At 50.0% G+C, this 18,310-nt stretch overlaps 2 protein-coding genes across 8 annotated transcripts in view; one reads left to right on the forward strand and one right to left on the reverse strand.

Moving 5' to 3' along the window:
* The window catches only part of SIK2 (salt inducible kinase 2), a 136,122-nt gene extending 125,975 nt beyond the window's left edge, over positions 1 to 10,147 (forward strand). For 2 of the 5 annotated variants that reach the window (XM_053593084.1, XM_053593089.1), the window contains 6 exons: positions 334 to 618; positions 740 to 894; positions 1,569 to 1,679; positions 2,394 to 2,485; positions 3,168 to 3,776; positions 5,238 to 10,147. In XM_053593084.1, the coding sequence (XP_053449059.1) occupies positions 334 to 618; positions 740 to 894; positions 1,569 to 1,679; positions 2,394 to 2,485; positions 3,168 to 3,776; positions 5,238 to 5,262 (1,277 nt within the window). In that variant the 3' untranslated portion in view covers positions 5,263 to 10,147. The other 3 variants (XM_053593086.1, XM_053593085.1, XM_053593090.1) reach the window with 3 other exon arrangements.
* PPP2R1B (protein phosphatase 2 scaffold subunit Abeta) overlaps positions 4,713 to 18,310 on the reverse strand; it is a 41,941-nt gene continuing 28,343 nt past the window's right edge. The window contains exons 15-16 of one of the 3 annotated variants that reach the window (XR_008380546.1): positions 18,192 to 18,291; positions 4,713 to 17,899 (exon numbers count right to left, since the gene is read on the reverse strand). Coding sequence is in view for 2 of the 3 variants with exons in the window: in XM_053593093.1 (XP_053449068.1) it covers positions 7,962 to 8,117; positions 16,696 to 16,817 (278 nt within the window). In the remaining variant the exon portion in view is untranslated. The remainder of the gene's footprint in view (positions 17,900 to 18,191; positions 18,292 to 18,310) is intronic. The other 2 variants (XM_053593093.1, XM_053593091.1) reach the window with 2 other exon arrangements.

Consider the following 18,310-nt stretch of genomic DNA (forward strand, 5'->3'; position numbering starts at 1 on the left):
ACTATGTCGCCCTCAGTAGAGTCCTGTAGCATCACAGCTCACAGCAACCTCCAACTCTCGGGTTTAAGCGATTCTCTTGCCTCAGCCTCCCAAGTAGCTGGGACTACAGGTGCCCGCCACAACACCCGGCTATTTTTGTTGTTGTCATTGCTGTTTGGCAGGCCCGGGCTGGGTTCAAACCCGCCAGCTCCAGTATATGTTGCTGGTCCCCAAGCCTCTGAAAAGATTGGAGATTAAGGACCTGATAGCTGTCAAGACTTCTGTATCACATATTCCAGGAACTGGTATTCCAGCTGTTGCTGTTGGTAATGTCTGTTTTGTTTTCTCTTAAAGGGAAAATTTACTCCATGAGCGACACCCCATCCCTTGACAGTGTGGACTCTGAGTATGATATGGGGTCTGTTCAGAGGGACCTGAACTTTCTAGAGGAAAACACCTCCCTGAAGGACATGATGTTAGCCAATCAGCCCTCACCCCGTATGACATCTCCCTTCGTAAGCTTGAGACCCACCAACCCAGCCATGCAGGCTCTGAGCTCCCAGAAACGAGAGGCCCACAATAGGTCGCCAGTGAGCTTCCGGGAGGGCCGCCGGGCATCGGACACCTCCCTCACCCAAGGTGACAGCTTTCTTCTCTGGCTTGACTTGAGGGAAGTTTCTTGCAATATTGGTATGAACCTATGCTCAGCAAAAGGCCTCATATTTTGCTTAAACTCTTTGGTCTTTGTACTTTCTTTCAGGAATTGTAGCATTTAGACAACATCTTCAGAATCTGGCCAGAACCAAAGGAATCCTAGAGTTGAACAAAGTGCAGCTGTTATATGAACAAATAGGATCAGAGGCGGACCCGTCGGCTGCCTCTCAGCTCCAGGACCTGGCCAGCAGTTGCCCTCAGGTGGGTGCTGTGGGCTTTTCCCACCACAGCTCTGGGACTAGGAGGGGGGAGTTTGTCCTGAAGGTGTGTCATTCGTCCTGGAGCAGACAGCTTCTTTGGCAAAGCTCACAGCCTGAATGCTTTCCTTTTGCTGCCACTATCCCTGGCAGGTTAGGCCCATCCCTGCTGCTCCCCGGTGATCAGCACCAGATGGAGGCCTAGACGCTGTCAAGCTATTTTTGGTTCACAGGGCAGATTGTATATGGATGGCCTCTTACAGTACCCCCCAAAACTGAAGAGTAATAAATTTCACCCAGATGAGGAGCTTTTTGCCACTAACACATTAAATATTATAAGTAGATTTTTTATGCTAAAAGTACAATAAATGTTGCTGTTTATCCAGTTTTATTTTGAGCCTATTTTTGGTGCATCAAGGATATTATCCTATCAGAGGCCCCCAGGAAGGTGATGGCCTCCTGGTGACACCAAGAGCCTTTGCTCTGGTACTGACTAGGTAATTGTTAACTGCAGATGATAGGTGCATAAATTTTCTGCTAGTTACGTGGAAACCTCTGAGGATTACGCTCCAAAGAGTTGAGGGTCCTCTTGGACATTTGCCAAGGTGCTTAAAGTAAAAATTGAGATTTTTTCTCCCATGGAGAACTGAAAATCATTTTCACCTCCTTGCTCCTTAGGAGGAAGTTTCTCAGCAGCAGGACAGCGTCTCCACCCTCCCCACCAGTGTGCACCCTCAGCTCTCCCAGCGGCAGAGCCTGGAGTCCCAGTTTCTGCAGCACAGACTCCAGGTGGGACCCTGCTCATTGTGCTTACCCTGAGTCTGCCTCTCTGCAATGCCTTGCTCGGTATTTACGGAGGGTGGCTGCTTTACTCCCTGTAGGCAGGTAGGTTTGGTACTTCTTTGTAGTTTCAAGAAACGTGTTCACACTGAGCTCACAGAGCCTCTGCTCTGGCACTGACTATGCAGATCACATGTGCATAAATTTGCTACGTTGGCAGTGGGAAAAGGTTTATCCTCAAGCCCAGGAAAGGATACACCACTGAGTGGTGGGAAAGGGAGACCTGGATTCTTTGTTTCTAATTTTATGCTTCTTAACAAATAATAAATAAAATGGAACTCAATTCTGCAAAATTCCAACATGGGCTCTCTCCATTGGTACATGAAAATCTTAAGCGATATGACATTGATCCCATAAAGAATGCATCACTTATTCATTCAGCACCTGCTGAGGCCTTTGCTGTCAAGACTTAACCCCACTGTTTTCATCGTCTTCAATCTCCACAAACCTCGCAGTCCTAGAGGACTTGTAGAAGAGGAGTGGAAAGCTGAGATAGGTTGCAGCTGAGATAGCCCAGGCCTGCCAGCCCGAAGCTTCTAGGCGCTCAGTGAGCAGGCGTCCGTCCTTCACCCTGCACAGGTTCTGGAGGGTGCACTTGGATTCGTCCTCCAGGCAGAAGCACAGTCTGGTGACTGCATCCTCATTGTTTTTCTGCTCTTCCAGAAGCCCAGCCTTCTGTCAAAGGCCCAGAATACCTGTCAGCTTTATTGCAAAGAACCACCTCGGAGCCTCGAACAGCAGCTGCAGGAGCACAGGTGAGGAGAGTGGGGGGGCTCTGGCTGAAGAGGTCACTTAATTTGTGGGAGCTTTAAGAATGTTGGGTGTGTTGCCCTTTCTCACTCACGTGTGCCACAGTCTCTTCAAGCCTGGCTGCTAATGAGGATATTCCAGTGTCCCCAGAGTGCAAGTCTGGCAGGCAGTAGCAGCCCTCAAATGTGTTTTGTTTTCCTTTCCTGCTAGTGCTTCCCCTGTGGGATAACTAGACCTGAGCTTTCACAATCCCCAGCCCAGAGCAATCGAAGTGTGTTAGCCTGCAGAGAAGGCCTCTGTCCTTCCTTGCCGTAATGCATGCCGGCAGGCCTCACTATTAGAAGCAGCTTTGCCAAGGTAGGATTACCCTAATCCATCAACCTGCAGACGTCTGCAAAGGGCAAGGTATGAGATTATCTCCCCTTCTACCCACTAGAGATGGGAATAAGCTTTCACTTCACAGGGAGAAAAACTTAAGAGTCTCAGATGCATTCCTGCTCACTTTAGCACCAAGGGACAAAAAGGGAGACTGGGCTTAAGAAACCCCCATGATTGTTTCCCACTTTCACTTGCTTTTTCCTGACACCAGAAAGAGAAAAGTGGAGGCCTGAAGCTGGTATTGGATTTATATAAAATGCCATCACTTGAGAAGATATAAAATTCTTTCCTTTGGTATTGCCAATTTAGGCTCCAACAGAAGCGACTCTTCCTCCAGAAGCAGTCTCAGCTGCAGGCATACTTTAATCAGATGCAGATAGCAGAGAGCTCCTACCCACAGCCAAGTCAGCAGCTGCCCCTTCCTCACCAGGAGAGTCCTCCACCATCACAGCAGGCCCCACCATTCAGCCTGAGCCAGCCCCTGAGTCCCGTGCTGGAGCCCTCATCTGAGCAGATGCAATACAGCCCTTTCCTCGGCCAGTACCAGGAGATGCGGCTACAGCCCCTGCCCTCCACGCCTGGTCCTCAGGCGCCTCCGCTGCCCGCACAGCTGCAGCAGCAGCCGCCGCCACCACCTCCACCACCGCCACCACAACAGCCAGGAGCCACCCCAGCCCCCTTACAGTTCTCCTATCAGACTTGTGAGCTGCCCAGTGCTGCTTCCCCTCCACCAGACTATCCCACCCCCTGTCAGTATCGTGTGGAGGGAGCCCAGCAGGGCGGGCTGGCAGGGCCAGACTCGCCCCGGAGCTCAGGACTGCAGGAGGCCTCCTCCAGCTATGACCCACTGGCCCTCTCTGAGTTACCTGGACTCTTTGATTGTGAAATGCTGGACGCTGTGGATCCACAACACAATGGGTATGTCCTGGTGAATTAACCTCAGCGCAGGAAGTGAGGTGGGTCAAGTGAAGGAAGACGGTGTATTTCTATTTTTATTCCAGCCTTTTAAATTTAAAGCTTATTTTCTTGCCCTCTCCCTAGTGGGGAGAAATCAGGTCACCCAGCTGTAATCAGAGGGCCTGCTTAGGGTGGATGTTGCTTCCTCTTGCCTCTGTCCCACCACAAAGTTTTCTGTGGCAAGTGCTGGAATATAGTTGTAGGCTAGAGCTCATGCCCTTAGGGTGAGAGGAGCAAGCTGTTGAGGGAGGCACCGACAAAATGTTTCTGTAAGAAGACATTCAGACCTAGCTTGTATGCAGAGTTACACCAGTTCATTATCACAGGAAACCTTGCTGTAAGCAGGAACATGTGTGCTATTGCATATATAGGGGCAAAAAAGGCAATGTATTTTTCACTGAAGCTGAACAACAACATATTGCTTCAAGGCAAATCAAGAATACATAATGAAATTTGATGGACAGGAAATAAAGGAAAGTTGTAGCTGCTGATGCAGGCTGTCCCCAAGGCTGTTACAAAGTGGTGGAGTGTGAGCTATTTCAGGGGCTGCTATGTAACACCAGGCACTGACCTGAGACCAGTTGTCTTCTCCCTCTGGGAGCAGGTGACACACATCTACAGAAGGTGCCCCTGGGTTGCTGAGAGTCAGAATATACTCAGGGCTCCAAAGATGTCACCTGCAGAACTGACAGGAAACCCCCTCCCCCCCATCAGTGGAGGCGGGGGCAGGAAACTCGGGAAGGCATCAAGAGCACCAGCCTCCCACCCCCACCCCGGCCAAGGAAGGCAGGCTCTGTCCGCACAGTCTCTTGTGGAGACTTCTGGTGTGGGGGCACTTGGTCTCCAGAGGACCTGTTGTCTCTTTTACAATGTAATAACTACTTTGACTTTACACTATATGTTGCTAGTAGTATATTGAGCTTTGTATATTTGGACAGTTTCATATAGGGCTTAGAAATTTTAAAGACACGAGAAATGAACTTTTATGTCCCATGTGAGGTGGTAGTGCTGTGCCTTTCCCCCAGATCGTGCTTTAATTCTTTCTTTTCTGTAGAAACCAACAGTTTCCCATTTATGTCAATGCTAAATCCAAAGTCACTTCAGAGTTTGTTTTCCACCATGTGGGAATCAGCATTCTTAATTTCCTTACATTTTGACTTGTAATTAAATGTTCAAGTATAACAGCAATATTCAAAGAACCACAGATGTGTTAACCGTTTAAGCAGATTGTCTGCCAAACACATTATATTCCTAGTAAAACTCAACTAACCCTTACAATTCATTCATCAGAGTAAGTCAGAAATAGATACTAAAGCTAGTTACCTATAAGCCTAGAAGTAATGAGTAACTGTCATTTGGACAGTAACATCCAGGTGTTAAAAATTCAGTATTATTTATAAAGGTATAATTTCTGTCCTCTAGAGTGGTTTGTCCTGTCAGCAGATGACTGCATTAAGCACAAAGCAGAGAGAAACTCCACTGACGCTGCGTCTAGAAAACACCTTTAAGTTGCCTTTCCTCTTTGTCGTAAGTGTCCAGACAGGTGAGGGCAAGCGTGAAAACTCTAGGGAGTTCCCTTCTGGCCACCTCCCCCACCCCCGCCAGCACTGGTAACTTGCAGTCTTGTTGCTGTCCAGAGACTGCCTGGTCACTGGGGCTCCGCGTGGGGCCAGGACACTTTGCAGAGGCACTGTGCTCGGGGTCGAACTCTGGGTGTCAGCAGGAAAAAGGGTAGTGCAGGGACTGTTGTTTCTGTGATTTAATAACATGCAGTGAAAATCCAGGAAGAATGAATTAAGTTCCTTCTATGGGTTGCTTTTTCCTCCCCGAGCTTAAGATTGATGGTTTCATGAAATAGAGAACATCATTTCATTTACGAGATCGTTTCATTGAGATCTCTAATCTGTTTTAAGTCTTTGCAAAATAAGCTAGTTGTAAAAACAGGACTTGATTTGTTTAGATGGAAGGAGGATGTTTTCCCAAAATATACTACAGAAGTGCTGTAATATTTATGAAATTAAAATGCCTTCCAGATTGAAAATGGGGGCCATTCATTTCAGAACGGCAGGAATGGTACAGTAACAGATTGGCATAAACTCCCCACCACCACCCCCCAACGAGGCTGTGAGCTGCTTAGCCCAAGAGACCTAGAGCTATGGCAGGACAGTTAGGCCGACATGTGAGGGACTGCAGAGAGGCTGCGGGCTGGAAGGTTAAGGGACGCAGACAAATTGGGAAGCGCCCGCACAGCAGCAGCCAGGCCGCTGGACACTCCCTGGTGAAGAGCACGACCCTCCTGCTGGAACCCATGTGGCAAGCTCCTGTTTGCTTATCTCATTTATTTCAAGCAGAAATCAATAAATTCCATAACCATCTGTATTTACTTAAATGTAAGCTGGTGAGCGGAGACTGGCTCTGGTGGCCGGTTGGGTGTCTGCAGCTGTGTCTGATCTGTGCTGTTCTGGTCCCTAAACAGTGACCGGTGGAAGCCTCCATTTGCTCCATAAATGCTAGGGAAACACTACGAAGGCTTGCACCGCTCTTTCTGTGAGAGGCTCCTTTGAATTCCTGACTCCCTTTGCGGTCTGTTCCACATTAGCGTGTGTACACTACTGTTTGGTGATCGTTAGCTTTATTATCTGGTAAACCAGGCTCGTCGAAGAGACTTTGGTGAGATGAATCTGAGGTAAAAATTTCATTTGGCAAAAAAGTGCAATATGTGTGGTACTTTCTTTATTTTGTATGTTCCTTTTTTAATCCAGAGGTGTTAGTCTCTGCCTTGGGAAAAATGCACTAGTTCTGCAGTTTCCAGTTAGGCAAGTGTGTCTCTAGTATTTACATGCAACTGACATGCTGGTCCCTGTAAGGCAAACAGGGCATGTAACACAGCAGAAGGGAGTGGGGTCCTGCAGGTCACTCCCGGGGCGCTACACTGACCGTCCCCAGCCACCCCGAGCTCCTCTGCACTGCCCCTCACCACTTTGGGGACAGGGTGAGGGACAGACAGTTGTCTTTGCAAACAGCCTCTAGAACCCAATGGGCAGGGACCATGGCCCATCAGGAGGAGCAGAGATGGGACTCAAGGGTTGTTAGTACAGATACAAGTAGAGCCTTTTCTTTTCTGTACTTTGTCTTCTAAAAAAGTCATGGCCCTTTCTCCCTCAGAATTAAGAAACTCCCAGTTGTTTAAACGGTGGCTTAGAGTCAGTGAGGTGAGATGGCGGGAGCCTAGGGCCCAACTCAGCCTTTACCCTGCGCTCCTCCCTGACTCTGGCCCCTCGAGCAGTCAGGGGCCCTGTGCTCTGATGGGGAGGGAGGGCCAGGCCACCCTGTGGGAGTTCTACCTGCCCTCTACCCTGTCCTCCAGCAGGGACTAAAGGCCCCAGCAGAGGGACTTGTCAGGGGACTGGCTGACCTTTCTGCCCACACACTGGATGTCATTCATACCTACTACAGGCAGAGAAATGCTTGAAAGAATTCTGTGAGTCGCCGGATGCAGTGGCTCACACCTATAATCTCTAGCACTCTGGGAGGCCAAGGTGGATGGATTGCCTGAGCTCACGAGTTCAAGACCAGCCTGAGCCAGAGCTAGATCTCATGTCTAAAAAAACTAGCTGGGCATTGTGGCAGGTACCTGTAGTCCCAGCTACTTGTGAGGTGGAGGCAAGAGGATGGCTTAAGCCCGAGTTTGAGGTTGCTGTGAGCTGTGACGTCAACAGCACTCTACCTAGGGTCACAGGTGAGAAGCTGTCTCAAAAAAAAAAAAAAGAAAGAATTCTGTGATTCTGTGCAGGTGTTAGGCTTGGGAAAAGGACATATTCTCGTCTAGAGAGTGAGTCAGTGATCAGCCAGAAACCAAGCAAAGCTGAACAGCAGCAGCTTCCAGTCCTAGCCAGTCAAGGGTGCCAGCGGCGTGTGCCTCAGAGCAGCCTCTGGGGAGACGCAGGCGCAGAGGCTGCCGCCTCTGTGTGGGTCCTCCAGCCTCTAGTCCAGCCCCAGGTTGATGGATATATTGGGGTCAGAGTTTTTCTACTCTGGATTGCATTTAAAACCTCTATCAACAGTTACACGTAAGCTCTCTATTGGTTTAAAGAAACATCATATTCCAGATAACTTTTTCACATTCAACCTCCCCGAGAGATAATGTCATTGCCAACATTGGTCCCCAGTGAATGGCTGCTGAATCCCTGTGCTGGGGCTGACCTGGCCGCATCTGCACCCTACACTGGGATATCTCTGCTGCCTCCTCGGGAGCCACCTGCGCCACTCAGTCTCTCTGTACCTAGACATCAAAGGGGAAAACTGGAGAATAGGCAGGAAGTTGGAGTCATAGTACAGGCAGGGTTCTTGATTGTTTGTTGCTTCTAGGAAATTTTTATAGAACCTAAAGAGTGATGTGTGGAGGACAAAAAAAAAAACACTTTAAAAATTTACACATCCCTTCTGACCAGTCCCATAGTTTGCTCGTTCCTGGCCTGTGGCCCAGGCAAGCGGCTGTAATTACAGAGCTCTTTGTCTGCCCCTTGTCAGCAGCAGGGTGACCTCCAGGCCCTGTTTGGCCCTGTAGTCCTGATCTCCCGGGGCCTCTCACATTCATATTTTACCATTTTTTCCCAGTTAAGCAGCCTGGCTGCTCCGGGAAGACTTTAACCACCATCCTGGTCGCCCCACCATCTTTTGCGTGCCCCTTCTCTGGGCAGATTTCAACCCAATGGGCAGACTGGGGCACTTACTAGTGCACAGATGGGAAAATAGGCAGCAGGACGGCCCACAGACGTAGCCCGTGAGAGTCCCAGGGGGTCCTAGCCTAACACTCAGCCTGCCCGTCACAGGGAGCAATAGCTTATATTTATGTGTTAGCTTTCCAAGCACTTTCACAAGTAATCTCTTCGAATCCTCACAACAATTCTATGAAGTTTGTTGGAGAGGTATTGTCCTTATTTTTCACAGCTGAGAAAACCAAAGCTTTCAGAAGTTTGTGTGACTTATCCAAGTCGCAGGGCTGGTGAGGAGAGGAGCTCGGGACAAGGACTTGTGGTGACTGGCTTCTGGTGTGAGAGGCCCTCTTTCCCTCCTCAGTAGCATCTGACTCTTTTCATAAGCAAACAGCTGTATAAACAAAGCCCCCATTTTGGCCAGGCACAGGGTGAATGTGACAGTGTTCCCAGAACCTCATTCTCCACTTGACAGCTGCCAAGCTTTGGGGGAGAGATGCTCTTCAGGTGACACTACAGCGGTCCAGGTGGCCCTGCATGGAATAAGGCTGAGGAAGACAAAGACCCCACAGATTGGCCATCCTTCCAGTATCTCGTTAACCATAGAAGTTTAGGCTCACAGCAAAGATGTCTAGTTTTTCCAAGTTACACAAAATAATTTCCTATAGAATTACGTGATGGAAAGACACCCCTCTTCAATTGCTAAGGAACTGAATTGCATGGGGTTAGACCACTACTGAAGGCCACCAGATTCAGCCCAGGAAAAGGGGGTGCTCAGAGAAGAGGCACAAGCTCAGCTTTGTCCTGGGGGGCAGTCAGTCTTTCTTTGCAGTCAAGTCCCACCAAGTAAAAGTGCTTGTTAGACGCTTTTTAGGATTAAAAAAATGACATACTTTATTAAATACTTTGTCTTTTAAGAGCCAAAGTGGATAGGCAGGGGGAAGCTTTAAAAATAGAAGTTTAGAACAACATCCTGGAAAAATATGACCCCAAATGGAATAATGTTACATTAGCAAATGCAGATAACTAGAACTCACTGTTGGCTGTGTGAGGCTTGTCTGTCCAAGATTTGCTCAGTCAAGGAAATTCAAGTGGTGAGACTGTCCCACCAGGGATGGGACAAGAAATCTGCCTTCACCAAGATCTCTTAGGAGAGAGAAGCAAAGAGAACAGGAGGTTTGCTTCATTCCGGGGACAGCAGTTTAATAAATAAAAGAGATACAGAGAGATTTGCACTTTGTGGAAAGGGCAAGATTATTTGCTTATTTCTGAAGGGAGGAGGAAGATGGTTTTGCTGGATGTTTGGTCTGTGAAAGAGTTACTTTTGACAAAGTTAATCTAATTGTAGTTATTTTTTCTGTGCTTTAAATTACTAAGAAAAAAATCGGTGAGTTCAATAGCTTTGGTATTTTGAGTGCTAATCATAATAGCTCCAATGTGAAAAAAATCAAAGTGTAACCTGTCACTCAGTGTTAGAAAATTGCCTAAAATGCAGTGTAATAAATGATCTTTGTACCAAATGGTAATTTAAATGGGGTAATTTTCGGCAAGGAAAATGTACTGTTTTTATGTTTCCAACCCTCTTGAATTAAAATAAAAACAACTTGTTTTCTAAGAGCCTGGGCAATGTGACTGGCCGGCTAGCACGACAGCGCCTCTCCCTCATCAGGCCTGGGGAGATTTTAAAAGTAGGGAAGGGACTGTGTTCTCTGAGCTCTGGTGCTCATTTCGGGCTGCAGAAGAGGACGGTGGATAATATATTCTCATTGACGTCAGCAGGGTAAATAATACCTTGCTCTGAGTCGCCTAAGTACACGTTAGCTATGCAGATCACTGACAGCGGCCCTGCTAACCACAGCCTGCTTGGGGACAAGGCCCACTCGGCACTGCCCAATGGCTGCTACTTGCTTTCCAGAGTCTCAGGGCAAAGCCCTTCAGCCCGGGTAGCCTGGCCAGTTCTTGTCTGGCCTCTGAGGACAGGCAAGCTGCAGGCCAGCTGTGGGGAAGGGCTCAGTGCGGCCAGGAAGGCCGGCAAAAGATGCTGCCACTTAGTCACAGTGTCATATTTCTTCTGGGGGTCCGTTAGGCCTCAGCACTGCGTGCACACACACTGTGAACTCCCTCACATTCACAGGCACCCTTTCAGACCCGCCACGCCCTCAGGGTGCTGGGGAGTCCATTTGCTGAGCCACCCTGCATTGTGGGTGCAGGTGCAGTGCCAGATCCTGCTTCCTGGCAGCGGGCTCTCAGCTGTGACAGTCCCTGCTGTAGAACAGAGACCGTTTCCAGCCCAAGGGATGGGCTACTGGCTGCGGGACGAGGATGCAGGAGGCAGAGCTTTCTGCCACCCATGAACCACGGACACTCAGTCCTGCCTGAAGTCAATTGTGTACCCTATGGCTAACCAAGAATTCAGATCACCGAGTTTCAATTTTTTTTTTTTTTTAAGGAAAGCACTCACTGCATTCAGTAATGATGTTTTGCAAACTTCCCTTTCCACCAAATTTCTCCATCCTTTTTATTGTATGTTGCCAAAACTAACCCCAGTGCCCAGGATATGGGCAAAAATAACACACAGGCCAGAGCAGCCTGGCAAGCCCCCGGTCTCCAGACTCCCCAGGACACTCTTCAACTCTGTGGCCTCTGTGAGGCACAGGCTCTGCACGGTGGGAAAGAGGGGCCGGAGCCCTGCACCTTAAACCCAGGGCTTCTGCCTGGCCAGGCTCAGGGACAGAGCTGGCTGGCAATGCCCCACATCCCAAGTCATCCTCAGCCCTCCATCACCATGCAAGGTGAGTGGAATAGGGCCTTATGCTGTTACTTCCATACCAGATCTCGAAGGATCACAGATCCCTCTGGCATGCTGACGGAAGCACAGGGCTCTCGTCCCAAAACTCAAATACACAGATACACACACAGTTTGGGACATAATTTCAGGAGAGTTGTTGGTTGCCGGATCCCTGGAGGCCCACCTGTGGACCAAGGTTAAGGACCCGATTCCACCTCCACGCTTTTCAGAGTTGCCGTCCTACTGAGGGGATTCTAATCCCACCCTGGGTGGATCCAGGTGAGAGGAGCCTCCCGCCCTGCCTACACCCAGGGGCACTATGGGAGGAAGTTCTGGGCCTTGTGCACTAGCTCCTGGGTGCCATGTGGCTACAAAAGAAATGCAGCCTGCAGGCTGACGAGAACATAGCTGTGCCCTTCTCCCTGTGACCTAGCCAGTGACTTCAAAGGCTGAGTGGCTCTCAAGAGGTGGAACATTGTGCACGGATTATCCTGGAGACACATGTGGGTCTTGACTGAGTTGAAGGTGTTGGGCCCTCACCTCAGACCAGGTGCCATCACTGGCATAGCTGCCTCCACCCAGGTCTGATGCTGTGACCACAAATCAGAGGACAAACTTGAGGTCAGGCAGAATGGGGAGCTCATGGGGTGTGTCCAGCTGCCTGGCTTTCTAACAAGCCTTTCTGCTGAGGCCTCACTTTGCACACATTTCTAGGGGGCTTTCCTAGGGAGGACTGACTCAGAGCTTGTCAGTCCAGCATAGAGACCAGGCTCCAAGCCCAGGCAAAGTATGTGCTGGGCTCAGCCACCAAGGGCCAGGAAGGGAGGAGGGGGGACACCGGACTGTGGGAAGTAGAATTCCCCAGAGCTGAGACCCCAAAAGCTGGCCAGGCAGGAAGTTCAGAAAATTTGGGCCTGGAGGAAATAAGGCATTAGGGATTCAGCCTCCTAAAGAGGAAACTGAGTCACTCCCTCAGGTGGTTTTAGAGAGCTCTCAGTCTCCCTCCTCACTCCCCAAAGAAGGGATAAGGGAGCCTGAGATGACCAAGAGGAGGCAGGACTGAGAATTCTAACCCTGAGGAATCATTACCACCCAGGGCCACCCACACAGTTGGCAATGGGACACAACTGAACTGAGGAAAATCCACCAAGTCCTTTCCTCCGAGCACACCCTGCAAAGGACCCTGAGTTCACAGCCTCCCTGTCTCTCCAGTCTAGAACCCACTAGAATTGCCTTCTGGTCACTAGAAAAGCCAAAACGTGTAGCAGGGGCCTGCCAGCAAAGTGAGGGCCAAAGGGCAGGCCGGCAGTTGGAGGGAACCCAGGGATGAAAGGGCCAGGCAAGGAGCAAGGCTGGGAGCACAGGCCGAGGGGGTGTTACCCCTTGTCCATCCGGGAGGCAACAAAGAACTTCTGACCAAGTCCTCAGCCTCTGGCACCACTCCCAGCCCTGCCACTAACCTGGGCAAGTCATTGTAAAGGCTTGTTATCACTAACAGGAACTTGGAACACTGGCTGGCTGACTTAACTCCCAGGCCTTGTGTTTTGTTTTAGACAGAGGGTCTCTGTTGTGAGGGGTGAGATGGAGTGAGGTAGCAAGATGATGCTTGTGCCAGCTTCAAACTCCTAGGCTCAAGGGATCCTCCTGCCTCTGCCTCCGAAGTAGCAGGGACTACGAACTTGAGCCACCGCACCCAGGTCTTAACTTGCAGGTTTACCATGAAGTTCAAATGCAGCCTGGTATGGCCTGCTCTCTGTCATGAAAGCACCCAGAGGACTCCCCTAGTCCTCTCATACAGCTGGTCAGAGTATCTCGTCTGCCTGTCCCAGCACAAGACCTAGAACATGGCTGCTCAGGGCCTGTCAACACTCTCTTCACAGGAGGAAGGTGGTTACCCTGTTCTGAGTACCTGCTCCAGGTTGAGAACTTTGAGCCAGGATTTCTAAATTTTCAGAGTGCTATGGCATCACAGCTCACAGAAAACTCAAACTCTTGGGTTCAAGTGATTGTCTTGCCTCAGCCTCCTGAGTAACTGGGACTACAGGCGCCCGCCACAATGCCAGGCTACTTTTTTTTTGGGGGGGGGGGGGTTGCATTTGTCGTTGTTTAGCAGGTGCAAGCTAGGCTTGACCCCACCAGCCTCGGGGTATGTGGCTGGTGCCCACTCACTGAGCTACAGGCGCCAAGCCAGGACTTCTAAATTTTCAGAATTGAGTTCTGGGTAGCCCCAGCCTAAGAATCTAATATTGCCCATCTAGGAGGCCTCTGTCATCTCCAACTTATAGGCCAAGCTCCTGGGTGAAGAAGGGTTGGAAGGCTTGAAGTCTCCATGTGGACAGCTGTTCCATTAAGCCCCACAGTGGCAAAGGCCCTGAAAGGAGGCCAGAGCGAGAGGACACCGTCCCAGGGCACCCTGTGACCTGCCAACTTTTGACCTGTTGGTTGGCTTCAGGATCCAATTCTCTTGGCTAGAGGCCACTGGGGGTGGGATCAAGTGTCCCTCAGCTTTGGTTTTTGTTGAGTCCTTGGATCAGACTCAGGCCTCCTGTAGACATTCTGAGTTTGAAAGAACTAATCTTTCAGCCAAGAGCTCAGGCCCTTTAGGAGTCCTCAGGTTGCTCTGTCCCCCAGGGCAACACCTGAGCCCCCCAACCTGCTGTACTAGGGGAGGGACACAGACAAGCAGCCCCTTTCCTGCCCTTGGAAGCTGGTTCCAGTACAACCCAAAGCTCCTGAGCCGCATAATGACCCCACCCCGGGGTGGCCAGAAGAGCCGTTCACCAGAAGAGCTGCTTCAGGTGAAGAGACAGATGTCAGAAGGCACAGCCAGAGACCTTGGGGCCCAGGTGACTGAGTTTGGGGAAAATAAGGAAAACAAGAGTCAGGTGGAGAGCTGTGCGCTCGTAGTCCCAGCTGCTTAGGAGGCTGAGGAAGGAGGATCAGCAGCCCAGGAGTTTGAGGCTGCAGTGAACTATACCACTGCACTCCAACCTGGGCAAAAAAGGTGAGACCCTGCCTAAAAAAAGAGAAATCAGAAGCAGAAACAAGAGTAGAAGGAACAAGGGATGCGGGTGAGGCCTTGGCTGACACATGGGGTGCTGGGTGCCTCTGGTCAGCGTGTGTGCCGGACAGACTGGAGGGCAGAGGAGGAGGCAGACTCAGTAGGTCAGCGTCTGCATCTGGTATTTATGGATGCTTCACTTGCTTTGCGTCTCCAAATCTGGGCTCAGCATGGAGACTGGATGTCCCTCACAGCTGCTCCTTCCTGCAATAACAAGACTGACATCACTGTTGTCAGGGAAATGGTGTTTTGATTAAAATCATGTGACAGCTCCTTCGTGATTCAATAAACAAATCCTCTGTTAACCCTTGCCTGACATAGGCCTGGCAGCAGCTCTGCCAGAGTGACCTGCAGAGCATCCAGGAGCCAGTGAGAGGGGACATGGCGGCAGGGACCTGGCAGGTCCTGTGTGGCGGGGATGCACGCAACATCCGGCACACAGGTGCTCTGCAGACCTCAAGGGTGCCGAGGAGGCACCTTCACCAAGAGAAGCTCTTTCTCACCCCTTGGGCTATTTTCTCTGGGACTAAGTGGCAGGCTTAGTCCTGGGATGTCAAAAGGCTCCCTGAGGGCCCTGAGGGTGAGGACTAGGGACAGTTCCCAGGCCTCTCAACAGCTGGGCCTTCACTCTCACCCTGTTTGGACGGGTTGGCGAGTTTACTCTGCACAACAGACCGTGAGGGGTTAAGAACAATTTCTGGTTTGCAATTGGATGACTTCCTGGATCACTCACTTGGCTGCTGGCCCCTGACATGAAGGGCTCTGCCTGGCAACAGCCAATTCCCTTTCCATCTCACCCTCGGGTCATTTTCCTTAAGTGAAACAAACACAGGGAAGGCTCCCTGAGTCACAGGGCAGGGGATTTTTCTGGACTGCACGCCTAGCCTCAGAGGCCTAGCACCACCAGGCCTCCATTCCTGGAACCGTCCGAGGTAGATACTATATAGTTGGGGGAGATTCGCGACCACCTCAGAAACAGAGATGACAGCACCTCCTGCCGAGGGTTGCTGTAAGGATTAAATGAAATTTGATCAAGTGCTTGTCAAGGCTCTGCATTTACCATAGCTCAAGGAACAGCAGCTGACACCATGTCCTCAGCTTGTGGAAGGCTGGCCGGGGCCTTCTTCTGAGCTGAGCAATTCTGCCCTGGCGAGGCCGCCTCAACGTTCCATGCTCCATCAGGAGCGTACTATGCACTTCACGCTATGGGCAGTTGGCCCTGAATTTGTAGGAAAACAACTTTCTTCCCCTTTAAGTCTGTGGTTTACACCTAAAAAATGTAACTGCCACTCCGCTCTTTCAGCCAAGATCTCTTCCCTAAGGCTGAGTTCTATAAAGTGGGTCTAACGACCCAATGGCTGGCCACCTCGGCAATCTGTCTGTCAGGGTCCTCGGCCTACTGAGGCTGCCAGTGCAGTCATCTGCGCTTCCTTCCCCGCAGGATCAGCCAGGGGCAAGAGTGTGCAGGCCCGCAGGAAGCTGAGAACATGCTAAGATGCGTGACTGCAGTTCAGGGCCTGGACGACAGGGCTGTCCGACCGTTCTTACAGCCTCGGTTCACATAAAATGAAAAGCCATGAAATTTAAAAGGCAGACGTTTAGACATAAGAGTTTTTACCAAGCAAACCCACTGGAGTGGGTGTGACAGTGCCAGACTCTTCCCAATAGAGCAAACGCAGCCTGACCAAAAGGAGCCTCTTTGTGCTCCTTTTCCGAATCTGTCTGTAAGTCACAAATCGCCCCTGATGAATGGCCCGGGGCAGTGGCCCACACCAACTGTGACTGCTGAACTGAAGCTTTTGTACACCTCCATGCAGAGTGACATCAAATGGGGCTTGTAAAACATTTGAACTATGACACAGAAAAACCTTTTGAACCTATTAAAATAGTGAATAGATAAAACCTATTTTTATCTTGAATGGAAGTAACTACCCGAGAAGAAGCTTGCCAAATCACCTTCTGTGTTCTATGAGGAAAGTGGAAACAGCTCCTGCCTATAAACTATACCAACACACTACTGTCTGCTGCCCAGGCCTCGCCGTTTCTGACTGGGGTTAAATGGGAGACAGGACAGACCTCAAGGCACGAGAGTGACAGCTCTGGACAGTGAGCCCACACCTCATAAAGCATTCCCATAAAGCAGGAGGAAAAGACAGTAACTGGCTTTCAAAACAAGCCCTCCTTACCCTTAAAACGTGGACTGTTCCCCTTGGGGACAGAGTACGAGGTACCGCTGTACTCTGTACTCTGCCTACCCCCTACAACTCTCTGAGCACCAGGCCAGGCTGGCTGCCCGCAGGCTTCTGAGGCACTTACCTTCCCAGTGTCCTCTCCAGGCACTCTGAGTCTCAGGAAGTGGTTCTTTTCAGCCTCAGAGGTGCTGGGCACTTCACTGCCCTTCACAGGAAAATCTAGCTTCCTCGGCCTTTGTGCCACCACTAGAGATACAGACAGCAGTGCTGTAACTGTCCAGGGCACATCCTTCCCAGGCCCACCTGCACTCCTAGCTGGGATGCCCTCAGTTATTCTAGGACTGAACTGGGAACCCAGCAACCTATGAGGGCAAGGGCGCCTGGGCAGAAAAAGCTGGTTCAACTCAGGACCTTGCCTAAGGTGCTTTCTTTCCCTCGGGAGCCCTACAAAATGCCACCCCACTGGGCCTTACAGCGCCCAGCTGGGTGCTTCCCCACACCTCAGTTACTAATAGGCTGCAGAGCCCCAACCAGGCAGAAAAGACCCAGATCCTTCCAGAGGTAATATTATCAGCTTAAGAGAACAACTCTGGAGAAAGAATGACTTGGCTTTTCTACGCAATGAGTAATTAAACTCTCTTCATCCTCCAGAAGATTTCCATCTCAACTGAACATTATGTAATTTCCTGGAAACAGCAGGCTTGTGGAGGCAAACAGGGGATAGTGGGACTATTCTAGGTACAGAAAAGGATGAGAGACACGTGAGGGTTTAGGAAAGAGGAGCAAGGAAGTGGATGGAAACAGGAACACTGGAGAATCTAAGGGAAACAATTACCTAACATCAGACGGCAATCACCTCATCTGTGACGGCAAGAACATGAGGTGACAGGCCGTTCTCCCTCTATAGTTTTATATCCAGGCAGCCGAGAAATACAAGGCTTTAAGATAAGAGTGTCACAATAAAGAAAATTCAGAGGAATTTAAGTGAAAGGCAAGAACCTAGGACAAAGCGCCCAATTTGATGGCTGGCCTGCCAAGCCATCCCAAGGGGGATGGAACCAGTGTGATTCCTACAGGAAAGTATCAGACTTTTAGCTTAGTGACAACACAGTGGTTAATAAAGGAACAAAACAGCAACAAGACAGCATTAACAGAGCTTAACCACTGGGTCAGGAGTGAAATATTTGTTTTCCCTGGAGGACTATGCAGGCAACTCAGATGCTTTGACGAGAGAGTTCCAAGGTCAGGCTGCAGTCTCTGTTAAGTCCGACATTATCCAACAAAGACCCCCAGGGGCCCTGCATCATCGTGGCCAAGCACTGGTATCTCTGTGAAAAGAGGGATGCCCATTACTTCAACAAGGCCTCATCAGACACCACATATTAACCTGTCTTTTCTTATGAAAACTAGATGCATCTTCAGGCTCACATCTTCTTGGCAGCACAGAAGGAGAAAGAAACGAGATCTGTTCTCTTAAGCCTGTGAGGGTTCCACACAAATTGTAGAAAGAAACGCTAGGTGAATTCCATTGTGGCTGAGACATTTTTATTGGCATAGGTTGAATATGCTGTGCCTCTGCTTTACCTTCCTAGTCAACCACAACAACCGATGTAAACTTACTAGGATGAGAAACAACAGCGACGTGAGAGGCCATCAGACAAATCCACACAGAACTGCTGCCTAGGTTAAGACTGGATAACGACCACACCAATCTTATTTCCTAAGAGTGGAAAAATCTT

This window comes from Nycticebus coucang, chromosome 6, assembly GCF_027406575.1.
Source record: "Nycticebus coucang isolate mNycCou1 chromosome 6, mNycCou1.pri, whole genome shotgun sequence".
Classification (NCBI taxonomy): domain Eukaryota; kingdom Metazoa; phylum Chordata; class Mammalia; order Primates; family Lorisidae; genus Nycticebus; species Nycticebus coucang.